This window comes from Bos indicus x Bos taurus, chromosome 20 (genome assembly GCF_003369695.1).
Source record: "Bos indicus x Bos taurus breed Angus x Brahman F1 hybrid chromosome 20, Bos_hybrid_MaternalHap_v2.0, whole genome shotgun sequence".
Classification (NCBI taxonomy): Eukaryota; Metazoa; Chordata; class Mammalia; order Artiodactyla; family Bovidae; genus Bos; species Bos indicus x Bos taurus.
The window spans coordinates 65,508,304-65,525,417 of record NC_040095.1 but is presented as its reverse complement, the minus strand read 5'-3'; the positions used below and the strand labels follow the sequence as shown (position 1 = coordinate 65,525,417).

The following is a 17,114-nucleotide window of genomic DNA, read 5'->3' as shown; positions in this document are numbered from 1 at the left end:
TTTCCTATGATTAGAGCATACCTGATTGTCTGAAGTTGTTTGCCTTATTTTATCCTTACATTCTGTGTTCTTGCATTTGCTTTTGAATGAAATCCATTTCTTCATTTACCAGGGAAAATTTGCATTCGACGGCATGGCTGTTTTGTATAAATATCCAGTCCTGGATTGCGTGTGCTCATTCACTCAGTCGTGTCTAACTCTGAGATCCCATGAACTACAGCCCGCCAGGCTCCTCTGTCCATGGGATTTCCCAGGAAAGAATACTGGAGTGGGTTGCCATTTCATCCTCCAAGGGATCTTCCCAACCCAGGCACTGAACCCACTTCTCTTGCATTGGCAGGAGGATTCTCTTCCACTTCACCACCCGAGAAGCCCAGTATTGGGTTATTTATGTAGAAAAACATGGTTATTTAATAATAAACTTAAATTTTTGAAAGTTCAAATTTTTCTACTTCTGAAGTCCCTTTTAAAACCTGATCTGTTTAAACCTTGACTGATGTTGATAACATTTCGATATTAATAACAAGTCATGGGTACCACAGGCTTTGTAAATTGTCCCTTTGTGATGTTTTTTTCCCTCTCCTTAGGAAGTTGAAGACCACGTGGCATTTTTAATCACAGTTCCGACTGCCCTGGCGATCTTCTTTGCGATCTTCATCCTGGTGTGCGTGGAGTCGGTGTTTAAGAAGCTGCTGCGCCTCTTCTCTTTGGTGATATGGATCTGCCTCGTGGCCATGGGCTACTTGTTCATGTGTTTCGGGGGCACCGTCTCTCCCTGGGACCAGGTAAGATGTTGAAATGCTTTCTGTGTTTTGATCTGTGACATACCAGGTTCTGTACACCTGGCCCCAGACTGGAAACAGAGGCTGAGAAGACCATCTTCGGAAATAGCTGGCCCACGGGGCTCTGCAGAGTGAAGTCACCTGGTGCCCGTTTTAACTCATCAGACCTGCCGGCGGTCAGGGGCCGCCCGGGCTAACCTTGTCACCTGTTTCCAATGGCTGAGGCTGCCTTTGCAACTCGCACCACGCCTTAGTACTTCCTTCTCCTCCAGCCCCTTGACTCTCCCATTGTTCTGGAACCCCCTGGGGTGGGCACCGCTGTCTGTGCCTTGAAGTCGCAAAGACTGAACTTGAACTGTTTGCTCAGGGACTGGATCTCCAGATTTGGTGTCAACATGATGATGCCATAACAGCAGGGAGACCCGCCGTTCCTCATGTTGAACCCGGGAGGCTCTTGGTTTAGAAGAGGGCCATGTCTGGGGGATGCTAGGTCTTTAGGAGACTGTAGTCCAGTGGGCTTTTCCCCTTGTGCTGGGGCCACGTGGCTCTCGTCTGCTGGCTGCTTGATCAGATGGTTCCAGGCGCGGGTGCGGGTATCCTAGTTACTAGCTTCAAGCTTGTAATTGACGCCAAGGGGTTCTGTCGCCGTAGCGGGAGAGAGGAAGCTGAATGCCAGGAGGGCTGTTGCTGAGCTGCTGGGGGCCAAGAGATGGGGAGGGAGAGGCGCAGGAGCCACAGTCCTTAGGAGACTCCCCGGAGTTGCTGGGGAGGCCGAGAAGAGAGACTCAAGGTGGAACACACGGAAGGATTCAAGTGCCGATGTGTGTGTTACTTTTCATTATCTTTTGGTATTGATCTCTAACGTAATTCCACAGTGAAAAGAGAACAGACTCTGTCTGATCTCAATACCTTTAGACCATGCAACTTTTGCACCTTGTTTTCTGTCCTTATAGTCTATGGGAACTTGAATAGAATCTGTATCCTACTGTTGTGCGAATGCTGTATAAATCTTAATTATGCTGAAATGGTTAATGGTGCTTTTCAGGTCTACTATATCCTTATACTTTCCTGTCTCTTCCTTCTATTAATTTTTGACAGTTTCATATTGAGACTGTCATACTGAAAAACCTTAATTTATCTACTTAGAAAATAATTATAATATCTAGTAGAGCTATGTGTACCCTTGTTTTGTATTTTTCAAGTCTCCTGTAAATGTGTTATCATACTTTCAAAATTTGAAAAATAAAAAAAGAAAGAGAAAAAAAAAGGGGGTTCGAGTGCCAGGGCAAGGGCCTGAGCTGCACAGAGCCCACAGGGAGCCCAAAAATGGGGTTTCCAGAGAGTTCTGTCCTGCAATCTCAGACAAAGCATCCTCATCTTTGACCCTCAGTTCCTTCTGTGAAGGGAGAGGCTGGGCAGAGTGAACTCGGGTTGGTCTCTCTGGTGTAAAGGATGCTGAGACGGGGGCCCAGATGGAGACGGTGCTGTCCCTTTCCCCAAAGAGGCTCCGTGCTCGGAGAGGCTCCCCTGGTGTCTCTTCACTCCCCGACTCAAGCCTTTTGCAGCGCTGGGCGCCGCCCCCACGCCTCTGCTCCCCGTTTGCTCCCTGCACACCCTCACCTGCTGCTCTCAGTGGCCCACGTGGTCCACCGTCCCTCCACCGTCACCCCAGTGCATGAGGACAGAAGCAGGAAGCAGGTTAAGAGCATCTTTGCCGTCTGTGGCATGGATCCCGGGTCTCTCCTAGCACTGCAGCCACCTTTTAACAATGGAGCTTTCGAAGAAGACTTCCTGTTTGGAGGCTTCCCTCATATCTCAGTTGGTAAGGACTCCACCTGCAATGGAGGAGACCCTGGTTCGATTCCTGGGTTGGAAAGATCCCCTGGAGAGGGGATAGGCTACCCACTCCAGTATTCTTGGGCTTCCCTTATAGCTCAGCTGGTAAACAATCTGCCTGCAATGTAGGAGACCTGGGTTCAATCCCTGGGTTGGGAAGATCCCCTGGAGAAGGGAAAGGCTACCCAGTCCAGTACTGTGGCCTGGAGAATTCCATGGACTGTACATCCTTAGGGTTCCAAAGAGTCGGACACGATTGAGCGACTTTCACTTTGCTGTCTGGAAGGACAAATACTCCTTCTGTTCAGAATTCTCTGAGCTTCCTTTTTTTGCGTGAATGACAGACCCTGTCGTGATCGGGGGACACTCACGTGTTTGCTTCATTAACCTCATCTGGGGGCTTCCCCAAAGCGGCCTCCCCAGGTGTCTGGCTGCCCTCGCACCAGGCAACCCCCACCCTCTCTGGTCCTCCCTCAGCACTTAGGCCATCTGCAGAGCGTGTTACATAGCTGTTCATCAGCGTCTCGCCCGGAGAACGAAACTCCTTCCCCGCGGACTGCTCCCTGCTGTGTCTTTGCACCTATCGGTGCCGTCCATCCATGGCACCCTGAGCTGCTGGCGCAGGACTCGCCTTAGTAGATGGGTCTTTCCTTTCCCGTCTGTTGCTGTTGGATTTGTATGTGTGTCCACTTCTTTCTGTTTTTACTCATCTTCTGGTTTTACGACACACGCTCGGGTTTTATTGCTGCTCTCAGCCTGTTTGTAAGAAACCTCTTTAAGCATCTCCGTTCCTGTTTTTCAGTCTCTCAGTTGTGTCCGACTCTTTGCAACCCCGTGGACTGCAGCACGCCAGGCTTCCCAGTCTATCACCAACTCCCGGAGTTTGCTCAAAGTCACGTCCGTTGAGTCAATGATGAGCTTGAGCGCCTTAAGCATCCTTATTTCAGAGTCATTTTACTTGCTAAGGTGGCTCAGGCAGTAAAAAATCTGCTTCTACTGTAGGAAACCAGAGTTTGATCCTGGGGTCAGGAAGATCCTCTGGAGAAGAGAATGGCAACCCACTCCAGTATTCTTTTCTGGGAAATTCCATGGACAGGGAAACCTGGCAGGCTACAGCCCATGGGGTCGCAAAGAGTCAGACACAACTAAGCGACTGACATTTTCACTTTCACTTGACTTCCGTTTACTTGAAATCAATTTCCCAGCTGTTGGTTGGTTGGCTCTGTTTCTTGGCTTTAGCTTGGATGCTGGTGTTTACAACCTCATGCTGATATTTTTCACCTTGGCCCCTGCCCGTGATCCCACCCACGTCAGGGTTGTCGGCCTCACGCCGCCAGGACCCTGGGCAGGGTGGGCTCCTGCATGGAGCCTCAGCCCTGTCGATGGGGCATGCAGGGGGTCCGGCCTCCCCCATGGCCTGGGCACGCCTCTAGGGGCACAGCTGTTCCGGGCCACTTGCCTCATGCTGTGGGGCTGCTCACACCTCTTGCCAAAAGAGGTCCACTTTGAACTAATTAATTTATTCTTTTAACTTTGTATTTTATATTGGAGTATAGGAGGAGGGCATGACAACCCACTCTGGTATTCTTGCCTGGAGAATCCCATGGATGGAGGAGCCTGGTGGGCTACAGTCCATGGGGTTGCATAGAAACGGACATGACTGAGCAAGTAACACACACACACACACACACACACATACACACACACTCACACACACACTCACAGTTGAGTAAGGGCTTCCCAGGTGATGGTAGTGGTGAAGAGTCCGCCTGCCAATGCAGGCAACTCAGAAGATGTGGGTTTGACCCTGGGTCGGGAAGCTCCCCTGGAGTAGGAAATGGCAACCTATTCCAGTGTTATTGTCTGGGAAATCCCATGGACTGAGGAGCCTGGTAGGCTGCAGTCCTTGGGGTCACAGAGGACACGACTAGGAGACTGAGCACACGCACACACACAACGGGGGCTGGAGGCGCCCACTTAGAAGGAGATGGGGTGCCCAAGAGAAGAGTTGAGCTGGGCACCCGCGGTGGAGGAGAGCGAATGTGTATATATTCTTTTTCAAAGTACTTTCCCATTTAGCTTCGTATATAATAGTGAGCAGAGCTCCCTGTGCTGGACAGTAAGTCCTGTTGGGGACAACCCTGTTGGTTGTCCAAATACCTGAGAAATTACTTGAGCTAAGTGGTGCTCATCCTTTGATTTTTCGCTGTGTCCACGCCATCTATGAATAGGAAGCTTTATTTATTTCATTCCAATGTTAATGTCTTATTTCTTCTTGACATGTGCACATCATTAGACCCTCCAGTAAAATTCTAAATGCAAGAAAATAAAAAACAAACAGAAGAGGCCACTTGAGCCCCATTCCTCTGCTGGAGTCTGAACTCCTTCCCAACACTCCTGATCGTTCAGGAGGAAACCTGAAATGCGGTCATTCTGCCCGGTTAACCCAAAGTTGTCTCCCTGGCGTCTTTTGGTGTCAACATCACAGATGCAGGCCCCTTGATGAACGCTGACGTTCTGACCTCCGGGAAGTGTCAGTCGGTTCACTGTGCTTGAGGGAGTGAGCTCCAGGCTTGATCTGAGAGAGGATGCTTCCACTCCCGGTGCTGTTGTGAGGAGTGGCTGGGGTGCACCGATGGGGACAGTCCACACGGGGCCCCCCTCACCGCTGACAACAGTGGCAGGTTTGGGGATCCCAAGACCCCCATGAGGTTCAATAACTTGCAGAAGGACCTACAGAACCCTTGAAAGCTGTTAATACTCATGTTTACAGATTTCCCAGGTTGTACTAGTGGTAAAGAATCTGCCTGCCAATGCAGGAGCTATGAGACCTGGGTTCAGTCCCTGGGTAGGGAAGATCCCTTGGAGGAGGGCATGGCAACCCACTCCAGTATTCTTGACTGGAGAATCCCATGGACAAAGGAGCCTGGTGGGCTACAGTCCATGTGGTCACAAAGAGTCAGATGTGACTGAAGCAACTTAGCACACACGCATGGTTTCCTAAAGAACACAGTTTAGCATCAGCCAAGGAGAGTGTGCAGGAGAACTGCAGAGTGTGGAGCATCTGTTGTCTGGTCCATCTGGAGACACAACAGCCATGGCCTCCTAGCTATAGCATGTCATGCCATGTGTGGGGAATAGCGCCTCCCTGGGAGCGTCATCAGACCCTCGTGTGCCCATGTTTTGCCTAGGACTCATTGCGTGCCCCTGCACAGCTGGCTGTGGGTCTCAGCCCCTCTACAGATAGAGCGGACTCTGTGTGGCCCTGAGCCCCCTTCCTGAATCACATCTCAGATGGTCTGCTGGCCAGAGCCTCCAGGGACACAAACAGTCCTGTTAGGCGGGGCATTCCTGGGGTCCGAGTGATCCACTCCCAGGAGCCTAGGGCAAAGGCTGATCTCGTTCTGCTGAGGTTGGTTCTTCCCAACACGTGTGGGTGGAGTTTTGCTCAGCCATCAACAGCCAGCACACAACCCAGGACCGGAGCCGCCAGCACCGGTGTCGTCTGGACAGCACCGCCCCGTTCTGGGTACTTTCCCTCCACAAACCCATTCCATCTTTTCATAGCTCCGTGGGGTGGGTGCCGTGGTACCCGAGCTCACCCAGCACCTAGACTTCCACACAGGTCCCTTGATCACAGCCAGGCTGCTGGGGAGTGAGCGGAACAGGCGATTTGAACTCAGAGGGTCTGACTCCAGAGGGCAGCCTTACCTGGGATCCCAGTAGTTCTCAACTGGGAGCAGTTTCACCCCCAGGGACATTTCCCAGTCTGGCAGTATCTCTGACTATCACAGCCTGGTTAGGGGTCATCTAGTGCGTAGACGCCAGAGATGCTGCTGAGAATCCTACAAACAGCCTACAACGCACGGGCCAGCAGCATGTCTAAGGATCACCCAGCCCGAGTGTCTGCGGGGCTGCGTCTAAGAAACTCTGTGTTTACCAAGGCTGCCTGTCCATGTTGTCTTCTGAAGACCCAGTTCTTAAAGGCTCAGTAACTGAAATTGTCCTGAGTGGCCAGGGCACCACTTCAGACTGATGGTTCTGCTTTTGATCAGAGAGGCATGATTTTGCAGCATGTGGACTGGAGAATGTACCCGCTGGAGAAAAGGTGGCAGGTTTGGAGGTTGGGCATCGACGTGGTTTGGAAGCAGCCGCTGGTGAAATAAGGAAAACATGGAGAAGAAGCTGGTGGCTTTGGCCTCCCAGCCCTGAGTGCGTGCGGAGACCTGGCGTCGCTGGTAGTTTTAGTTCAGCTCATGTCACCCCCGATTTGAGTCCTCTCCCAGCCCATGCTGCCATCATCCCCACCTAGCTGACGTGTGTTCCATGCAGCCGCCTCCTGGACGAGAATTATTTAAAAATGACATTTTGTTGGTGGTTCCAGCAGTCAGAGGGAAGCTGGGTGGTAAACCGCAGAGTTCGGGGTTCCTGTTAACAGTGCTGTGTGTATGTGCTAAGTGTACACACACGCAAATACATGCTAAGTGCACATACACATGCATACATGCTAAGTGCACACACGCGCACATACATGCTAAGTGCACATACATGCTAAGTGTACATACATGCACATACACACACACCTCTGCAGGGAGGGTCTGCCCGCCTGCTTCAGCTTGGATTGGGTTTGCTGAAATCCCCTGCCCACTGCCCATTGGAGAAGGAAGTGGCAACCCACTCCAGTATTCTTGCCTAGAGAATTCCATGGATAGAAGAACCTGGTGGGCTACAGTCCATGGGGTCACAAGAGTTGGACACGTCTTAGCGACTAAACCACCACCACCAACCCCCCCTCCCCATCGTGTGCGAGATGACATCCTCATGATCAAAGGGTGGAGGTGCTATCAACGCACTTGACCTTCTTTTCCTGAATGGTTGGAAACCACATGAAAAATTTAAACTTGGCTAGGAGAGGAGGAAACAAGGTATCAGTCTCCTGTATTCCTTTAGGAGAAGGGATCATTTTTGTTTTTCTAAAGACATAAGTGGCAGCACGTCTGGGGCCCCCAGTCCCCTCTTTTGCGGATGCCCGGGGCCGTCACATTGGCACAGCAGCTCTTCCTGTCTGAGCAGCCTTCCTGATAGCCAGGTCCTATCCAGAGAGGCCTCATCACAGTTGACAAATAGTGGCTCCCAGCTCTGGAGCGTAAAGTCCAAAATCAAGATGTGGACAGGGTCACGCTTCCCCGAAGGCTCTGGGTCCAGCCCTTCCCTGCCCCTTCCAGCATCACGTGGCTGCTGGGAAACTCAGTGGATGGCAGACACACCTCTTCAACATCTGTCTTCATCATCGCATGGTGCTCTTATACCTGTGTCTCTCCGATTCTTATAAGGCCACCCATCATATTGGACTTAGGGAACTCTCATGATTTCTGCTGAACTTGACCATGTTTGCAAAGACCCTGATTTTAAAGAAGGTCACATTCACAGGTGGGGCTTCCCAGGTGGCTCAGAGGTAGAGAATCTACCTGCCAGTGCAGGAGATGTGAGTTTGATCCCTGGTTCGGTAAGATCCCCTGGAATAGGAAATGGTAACCCGCTCCAGTATTCTTGCCTGGAGAATTCCATGGGACAGAGGAATTTGTCGTGGTGAGCTCCAGTGCATGGGGTCGCAGAGAGTCAGACACAACTGAACACTCACTGGCTGGCTGGCCCAGGTATAGGGGTGAGGATTTGAACACATCTTTGGGGAGGACACCATTCAACTCATGATAGCGTTTCATGGAAGGCACCCTGTTGCCTAGGAGGACAGTCTCCTGCTGCAGGAAGCCAATCCCATCTTGTGGCCTGTTGGCTCTCATATTTACTTCCCACTCTTAGATATTTGACAGCTGCTCTTGATGTTGACTTTCACTTAAACTGCAAGTCCACCTGGAGATTAAATGTATGCTGTGGAGGTTTTTCGGAGAAGGCAATGGCACCCCACTCCAGTACTCTTGCCTGGAAAATCCCATGCACGGAGGCGCCTGGTAGGCCTCAGTCCATGGGGTCACTAAGAGTCGGACACGACTGAGCGACTTCACTTTCACTTTTCACTTTCCTGCATTGGAGAAGGCAATGGCAACCCAGTCCAGTGTTCTTGCCTAGAGAATTCCAGGGATGGGGGAGCCTCGTGGGCTGCTGTCTATGGGGTTGCACAGAGTCAGACACAACTGAAGCGACTTAGCAGCAGCAGCAGCAGTGGAGGTTTTTGACCCATTTTAAAACCAGGGTCTGCAGAAGTAGAAATGTTCTTATGTGTGACTAGCCTGCTGAAATCAATCATCCACAGTCAGGAACAGAAAGAGAAAAATGACCTGTGATCAAGCGCATTGCCTTGTAGACAAATGTTTGCATGTTAGGTTGGTTTGCTCTGCCTGTCTGATAAGGAAAAGGCTTCTTTGGGGTTTTTATAGGCATGACATGACATTTTCCTTTTTTGTGGTATCTTTGGTTCACTTAGTGAAGCCTTAACTTTTAGGTGATATTATATATATATATATATATATATATATGTAATTTATGTATGTATTTTCACCTGTGCTGCGTCTTTGCTGCTGCGCACTGTCTTTCTCTAGTCATGGGGCATGGGCTTCTCATTCCCGTGGCCTTTCTTGTTACAGAGCACAGGCTCTGTACACACGGGCTTCAGTAGTTGCAGTATGTAGATTCGGTAGTTACGGGGCACCGGCTTAGTTGGTTCGTGGCCTATGGGAACTTCCCTGACTAGAGATGGAACCAGTTTCTCCTGCATTGACAGGCAGATTCTTGACTACTGAGACAGCAGGGAAACCCTAGGTGATGTTTTAATTTATGACTTTCTAACAAAGCAAATCTATTGCATCTCAGCTGAAAACCACTGACTTAGGACCTTCCCTTTGAGATAAGAAGACTGTTGAGAAGGTGGCGGGTCAGGAAAGCAGTTGTCTATGATGGCTGATGTTAGCCTGTGGTCCCTGGATTGGCCAAGTGAGGACCAGAGAGTGAGCTGTACTTGCGTTTGATTCCAGAGTTCTGCTTCCCTCGTACTAAGGGCTCACTGAATAGAGTTAAATAAAATCTTCCATTTCTGGCAGCCCCATTTCTGCCTTGGCAGGGAGACCAGGTTGTGTTATTGTATAGATTTGTTAACTTACCAACGTGAACGGCTAACATTTTGCTCTGGGAAGAAGGAACTTTCTTTGTCCTGTTACCTAAAAGGATGCCAGCCATTCAGCATGTTCCCATGTGTGTTTTCCTACAAAAATAGGACATCAGTGCTTGAACATCATTTTTTTTTTTTATTGAGAAAAGGGTGAAAAATGAAAGAAAAGAAAGGCCTCTTATTGGCTTTGAAACGGTACAGAGTTGGTTTGTAAGTGCAGTGATTTGGAAAGCTATTAAAGAACCTAGTAGCATAGGGATGAAAGGAGAAAACCCAGCGTGTTCCTGGGGAGCCAAGAAAACCATCTCTGGGTGCTTCTCTGCACCTCAGCTGTTTCTTAGGTGACATTTTGGACTCAATATGAAAAAGAACAAATCTGAGAAAAATGTAAAGTAATATACAAATTATGTCATTAAATGACAAAGATATATATATATTTTTTTTTTTTTCTAACCCCTCTGCTTTTTGTTTTTTGGAAAAAACAAAGGCCAGAAACATACTGATGAAGTGTGTATTTGAAGGAAGCACAGCACAGCTGGACGCAGCCCGAAGGGTAGTTATTTTGAGATAACTACGTATTTCTGGCTGTTGAGCGTGGAGGTGGCATTTCTATATTCTCTCTACCGTGTGTTCCCAGCCCGAGCACTGGGAAAACCACACAGGCTTGCAGTGAACTGAGAATGTGTCACCACCCTCCCTGGGGCTTCCCAGCCCCAACCCCGCGACCCTGCTTGAGTAGACAGTTCTATCGGTGTTTCTGGAACAATCTGTGTGTTCCCTTCGTGTGTTCCCTTCTTCTTTTATCTCCTCCCATGCTTTTCTCTAGAGGAGCCTAAGCCAGGGTCCTTAAGATTGGCATCTGCCCTTAAACGATTATTTGACTGCAGGAGGGATGCTGCTGTTCTGACCTCCCAGCTTTGTGGTCCTCACTCTGCCCCACCCCCAGGTCAACACTCCTTTTGAAGGCCGAGTGGCCCTGGAGGCATTTTTGTTTGCTGCTCTGTTCCCAGCATGTTGCACGGTTTCAGACACGTGGAGATCACACTGCAAATACTTGACAGACTAACCGAACGAGTGGACACATTCTCTCTGCTCATCTCCTCCCCGGTTACGAGGAGAGATGCCACTTCCTGGATCCTGGTTCTTCCATGCTCCAGACAGCATTCATTTACTTTACATACGTGACTTCCTGGTCTGTAAGGCCCTGCGAAGACAATACTATTATTACCTGCAATTTGAAGATGAGAAAGCTGAAACCCAGAGAGGTGAAGCAACTTTCCCAGTGTCACACAGTGAGTAGGAGAGCCAGAATTTGAACCCGACATTCTGGCACCACGATCGTCACACGTCATCTCCACCTGCCTCGTGTTTTTGGCGACCTTGTGGTGCCTTGGCAAATGGTGAACTATTGTGCATCGAGGAATGGGGGCATTTGGGAATTCTGGATTGTTCTTTCTGAATCACTTTGGGGTTGCATGTGATCTGGAAAAACTTCATGGGGTGGGGGGAGCTATTGCTTCAGAGATGCCAAAAATTAATCCTATCACTGTTCTGAATTGCTAGTGATATTCCCATCTGGAGGTATTTTCATTCATCGGACGGGTCAGTAAGAGAAATGGGACATTTCGGCCCAGGGATCTAATGTCCACATGTCCATGTTAGTCAGTATTATTGTTTGGAAATCAGTGATTGCTTTTATACTGAAATGAATGTAACTCTTATTAACTGATTCCCTGTAAATTTACTTCTTTCTGCTCGTTTTCTCATCTGGGTCTGTCTTAGCTTCTGTGTACTAGTAACCAACCACTTCCTCCCCTGTTGGAAAAACCCTTCAGGCTCAAAAGTCCTTTTACTGGGTGGCCCACTCTTCCAGTAAGGTACGCGTGCCCTGGGGGTGGCCACTGTCACCAGGATCCTGGTCCTGTGTGCAGCTCTCACGGCCTCTGGAGAGGTCAGTGTGAGGTCAGAAGAAGGAATCAGGCTTGTAGTCTGGGGTCTGTAGTGTTTTCCTGAAAGAGCTCGAACTTTACAGGGGAGGAAGAATGTTCTTTAAGCTTTCAACACATCTGTTACTGACTCATTAAATGGAAATGTCTTTGATGGTGATATCTTAGCGCTTCCTGCATCGTGTGCCTTGTATTTGCTAGATGAGTTTGTAAAATGCTGTATTTGTCATAGACTTCCAGTGACTTTGACCTTGAATCGTGGATGATGTTGTTGTATCCAAAGAGACATACTCATGGGAGCTGGTGAATAATAGAACTTGTAATTGTCAGATGGGGACTGTGTGTGTGTATACCCACGTGTGCATGCAGGGGAGCTGCCTGTGTGAAGGGGGGTGAATTCTAGACTCCAGGCTGGAGCAGCAAGTTCTCAGGAAAAAAAATACATCCAGAGTTTAAATTATTTCCTATTAAGAGTTGCTAAGCAACACCTTACTTAGCTTCCTTGATATTTGGTACTTCAGATTTCCTTTGCTCAGCAGCCGCTAACATCATCCTCACCCAGCAATTTCAGAGAGTTGAAAAACCAGAAATCAGAGTTTGGAAAGGTGATGGTGCTGAAATGCGCAGGACAGAAAACCTAAGAGGAGAGAGGAGAAAACTACAGAGACAGAGGGAGCTCTGAAGATTTGTAGAGGGTCCCTGAGTCTTGCCTGAGCCCAGCTTGGTACACACGGGAGAAGAACCTCTGGGAAAGAAATTCCTGGGACACGGCCTGCAGACCCACTCCAGTATTTCTCTCTGGGAAAGCCCATAGATTTCCCATAGATATCTATCTCATAGATAGAGGAGCCTGGTGGATTACAGTTCATAGGGTCGCGAAAGAGCTGGACACGGCTGAGCAAACACACAAGACCTGGAGAGCAAGCAGGAGAGACAGATTCTTCAGTACTGAAGGCGAATCAGTTCATCAAGAAGACGTAATGGTTCCAAAAACCTGTATACCTAAGAGAGATCCAAATAATGTGAAAACCCATATCTAACACAGAGACTGAAACACCCTATCTCCAACAGATGAGACAATAAGAAAGAAAATCAATAAGGATATAGACGATTCACAAAGTATCACCAGACAAGTTGTTCTGATTGATATTTTTTGAGCTCTTCACCCAAGCATACAGAATGTGTGTTCTTTTCAGCACATGTGGAATATTTACCAAGAGGGACCATATTCTGGATCATAAAAGTCCCATTATGCTTAAAAGGATCACTTTTTGCACAAAGTTTGTGCTTTGGCCATAATGGACTTAAATTAGAAATCAATGACATAAAAGAGTTTGAAATATCAATCAATATTTGGAAACTAAACAACCTGTTTATAAATGACCCTGAAGGCCAAGAAGAAATTACAAGGGGGTTTGGAAAGTATGTTGGATTGAATGAAATGAACACGTGATAGATCGCAGTTTGTAGGGGGCACCTAAAATGGCACTTAGAAATTTACAGCATCGGATGTTTATAGTATGAAAGAGGAAAGGGCTCAAATCGACAACTGAAGCTTCCAATGTCAGAAACTGGGGAAAGGAGTACAAATTAGAAGAAAGGAAATAAAAGGGAATTAAAAAAAAAAACAACAACAAAAAGTTGTGGACAGAAAAAAGTGAAGTCAAAACCAGTTCTTTAGGGAGATGCATAAAATTGATAAATCTCTATCCAGACTAATCAGAAATAAAGATAGAAGACAAAATCACCAGGTTGGAAATGTGAGAAAGATTGTTCCTATATATCCTACTTTCTTAAAAAGAAGATAAGGAAATATGAACAGTGTTACACTGTTAAGTTCTACAATCTAGATGAAATGGACACATTCTTTGGAAAGCAGACTATTGAAGCTCATTCAAGAAGAAATAGAAAATTAAATTGCTCTATATGTGTGAACTAATTTGAACATGTTATTAAATATCTTCCCACAAAGGAAATTTCAGATCCAAATGCCTTCCCTGGTGAGTTCTACCAAAGCTTAAGGGTGAAATAATCCCAGCTGTACAAGTTCCTCTGCAAAGAGAAGGAACATAATTCCCAACTTATAAGGCCAGCATTACTCTGATACCAAAGCCAAAGATACTACAAGGAAAGGAAACTACAGATCAGTCTCTCTCTTGAACACAGATGCACAAATTTTTAAAAATTTTTAGTAAATTTAGTCCAGCAAAACAATGGAGTTTATATCAAGAATGCCGAGTTGGTTTAACATTCAAAAACCAATTCATGTGATTTACTGCATTAACAGGTCATTTCAATAATTGCAGAGGAACCAGAGATCAAATTGCCAACATCCGCTGGATCATGGAAAAAGCAAGAGAGTTCCAGAAAAACATCTATTTCTGCTTTATTGACTATGCCAAAGACTTTGCCAGTGTGGATCACAATAAACTGTGGAAAATTCTGAAAGAGATGGGAATACCAGACCACCTGATCTGCCTCTTGAGAAATTTGTATGCAGGTCAGGAAGCAACAGTTAGAACTGGACATGGAACAACATACTGGTTCCAAATAGGAAAAGGAGTACGTCAAGGCTGTATATTGTCACCCTGCTTATTTAACTTATATACAGAGTACATCATGAGAAACGCTGGACTGGAAGAAACACAAGCTGGAATCAAGATTGCAGGGAGAGATATCAATAACCTCAGATATGCATATGACACCACCCTTATGGCAGAAAGTGAAGAGGAACTAAAAAGCCTCTTGATGAAAGTGAAAGTGGAGAGTGAAAAAGTTGGCTTGAAGCTCAACATTCAGAAAACGAAGATCATGGCATCTGGTCCCATCACTTCATGGGAAATAGATGGGGAAACAGTGGAAACAGTGTCAGACTTTATTTTTTTGGGCTCCAAAATCACTGCAGCCATGAAATTAAAAGACACTTACTCTTTGGAAGGAAAGTTATGACCAACCTAGATAGCATATTCAAAAGCAGAGACATTACTTTGCCAACAAAGGTCCGTCTAGTCAAGGCTATGGTTTTTCCTGTGGTCATGTATGGGTGTGAGAGTTGGGCTGTGAAGAAGGCTGAGCGCTGAAGAATTGATGCTTTTGAACTGTAGTGTTGGAGAAGACTCTTGAGAGTCCCTTGGACTGCAAGGAGATCCAACCAGTCCATTCTGAAGGAGATCAGTCCTGGGTGTTCATTGGAAGGACTGATGCTAAAGCTGAAACTCCAATACTTTCGCCCCTCAATGCGAAGAGTTGACTCATTGGAAAAGACTCTGATACTGGGAGGGATTGGGGGCAGGAGGAGAAGGGGACGACAGAGGATGAGATGGCTGGATGGCATCACTGACTCGATGGACGTGAGTCTGAGTGAACTCCGGGAGTTGGTGATAGACAGGGAGGCCTGGCGTGCTGCGTTTCATGGGGTCACAAAGAGTTGGACACGACTGAGCGACTGAACTGAACTGAACCATCATTTTGGTAGATACGGAGAAAATATCTGATGAAATTCAACACCTACTCTTGGTAGCATCCCTCAGCAGTCTACAAAGAGAGGAACTTCCTCAAACCAATAAAGAGCAATTTCAAAAAAGTGTAGCACCATATAGCATCATACTTATAAGGGAAGAACTGAAAGCTGTCACTTGGGATCTGGATAAGGTCAGGAGAAGAGTCAAAAGGCACAGGAACGTAAGGAGTTAGGCTGGCTTTATCTCTCTGTCTGCAGTGTCCATTATATTAGAAGTCCTGAGGAACTTAAAAAATGGTGCTAGAACGAGGAAGTGAGTTTAGTGAGGTTGGCAACCCACTCCAGTGTTCTTGCCTGGAGAATCCCATGGACCGAGAAGCATGGAGGGCTACAATCCATAGGGTTGCAAAGAGTTGGGATATGACTGAAGTGACTAAGCATGCATGTAGTTTATAAGGCCGGACATAAATTGTATTCCTAGATATGAGACTCTTTCAACCAGCAATTGAAAAACATATCATTTAATACAGTATCAAAATGTAAAATACCTAGGAGTATATTTGAATAAATGTGTATAACTCATCTGTGCAGAAAAATATACGACCTTGTTGAACAGAAATGAATGAAATGAGTAAGTGGAGAGACAGACTCTGTTCATGGATCTGAAGACTCAGTGTGGCTAAGTTGGCAGTTCTCCCTTAATTCCTTCTGTAGAGCCAATGCAGCCTCAGCATGTTTTGTATAGAGAGTCACAGGCAGATTCTAAAATATGTATGGACATGCAAAATACCTAGGAGAGCTAAAACAAATACGAAAAAAAAGCAGAACATGGAGATCTTGCTCTACTGGATTTCAGTATTTGTTATGAAACTCTAGTAATCAACCTAGGATAGCATTGGTGTAAAAATAGACATTCAGGCCGATGGAAAACAATAGATTATCCAGAAATAGCCCATGCCTATGTAGTCAATTTATTCTTGACTGTGTTCCAAGCCAGTTTAATGGGGGAAAGGTATAAGCTTTTCAACAATAGCTGCTGAAAAAATTAGATGGTCTTGGGCAAAAAATAAATACAAAAGAAAAAATTAACTCAAAATGGATCATAGGGTTAAAGTTAGTCCTAAAAAATATAAAACTTCCAGAAGAAAACATGTGAAAAAATCTTGGTACCATTGGGTTAGGAAGCTTAATGTCAGCTTTTAAGAAAAAGCCCTGATCAGTAGGACTTGATCAAAAAATGTAAAAACTTTTACTACTCAAAGACACTTTTTTGAAAGTAAACATGCAAGCCAAAGACTGGAAAAAAGAGTTACAAAGCACATACCTGGAGAAACACCTGTGCTTAGCATATGAAGTGGACTCTACCAGCAGTTACATCTCAGCGGTGGCTCAGCTGGTAAAGAATCCCTCTGCAATGCGGCAGACCTGGGTTCGATCTCTAGGCTGGAAAGATCCCCTGGAGAAGGAAAGGCTACCCATTCCAATATTCTGGCCTGGAGAATTCCATGGACAGAGGATCCTGGTGGGCTACAGTCCATGGGGTCACAAAGAGTCTGACACGACTGAGCGACTTTCACTTTCAAAATGGTAAAACTGGTGTATGAGGTTTCGTACACAGAATTTTCATCCTCCATTCTGTGTTATGGGCACAGTATCCTCAAGTGGGAGGTGTCATTCCCATTTTAAATAAGAAAGAGAAACCCCCAAACCTGAGATGCGGGAAGAGGCTCTGTGATTGCCCTAAACCACATAGCAGGTGGAAGGCTGGGACCCCGGGTGAGCTGCCGTACTGTTCTGGCTGTGTCCCCTGTCGCCTTTATAGTGTCTAAAGAAAGGTGCGGTCTTTAAGGAGGATGAAGTTGCTGAGGTGGTCTAAGAGAATGGTAATATTTTTGTTTTTATCAAGTCTAAAAAGGAGATGATTCCTCGAGCACAGATTTATTACCTATTTAATTTTTTATAAGATG

At 46.7% G+C, this 17,114-nt stretch overlaps 1 protein-coding gene across 1 annotated transcript in view; it reads left to right on the top strand.

The window, feature by feature from the left end:
- ADCY2 (adenylate cyclase 2) overlaps positions 1-17,114 on the top strand; it is a 454,325-nt gene that overhangs the window by 18,232 nt on the left and 418,979 nt on the right. Inside the window, exon 2 of the mRNA XM_027520567.1 lies at positions 588-785. Within this exon, the coding sequence (XP_027376368.1) occupies positions 588-785 (198 nt within the window). The remainder of the gene's footprint in view (positions 1-587; positions 786-17,114) is intronic.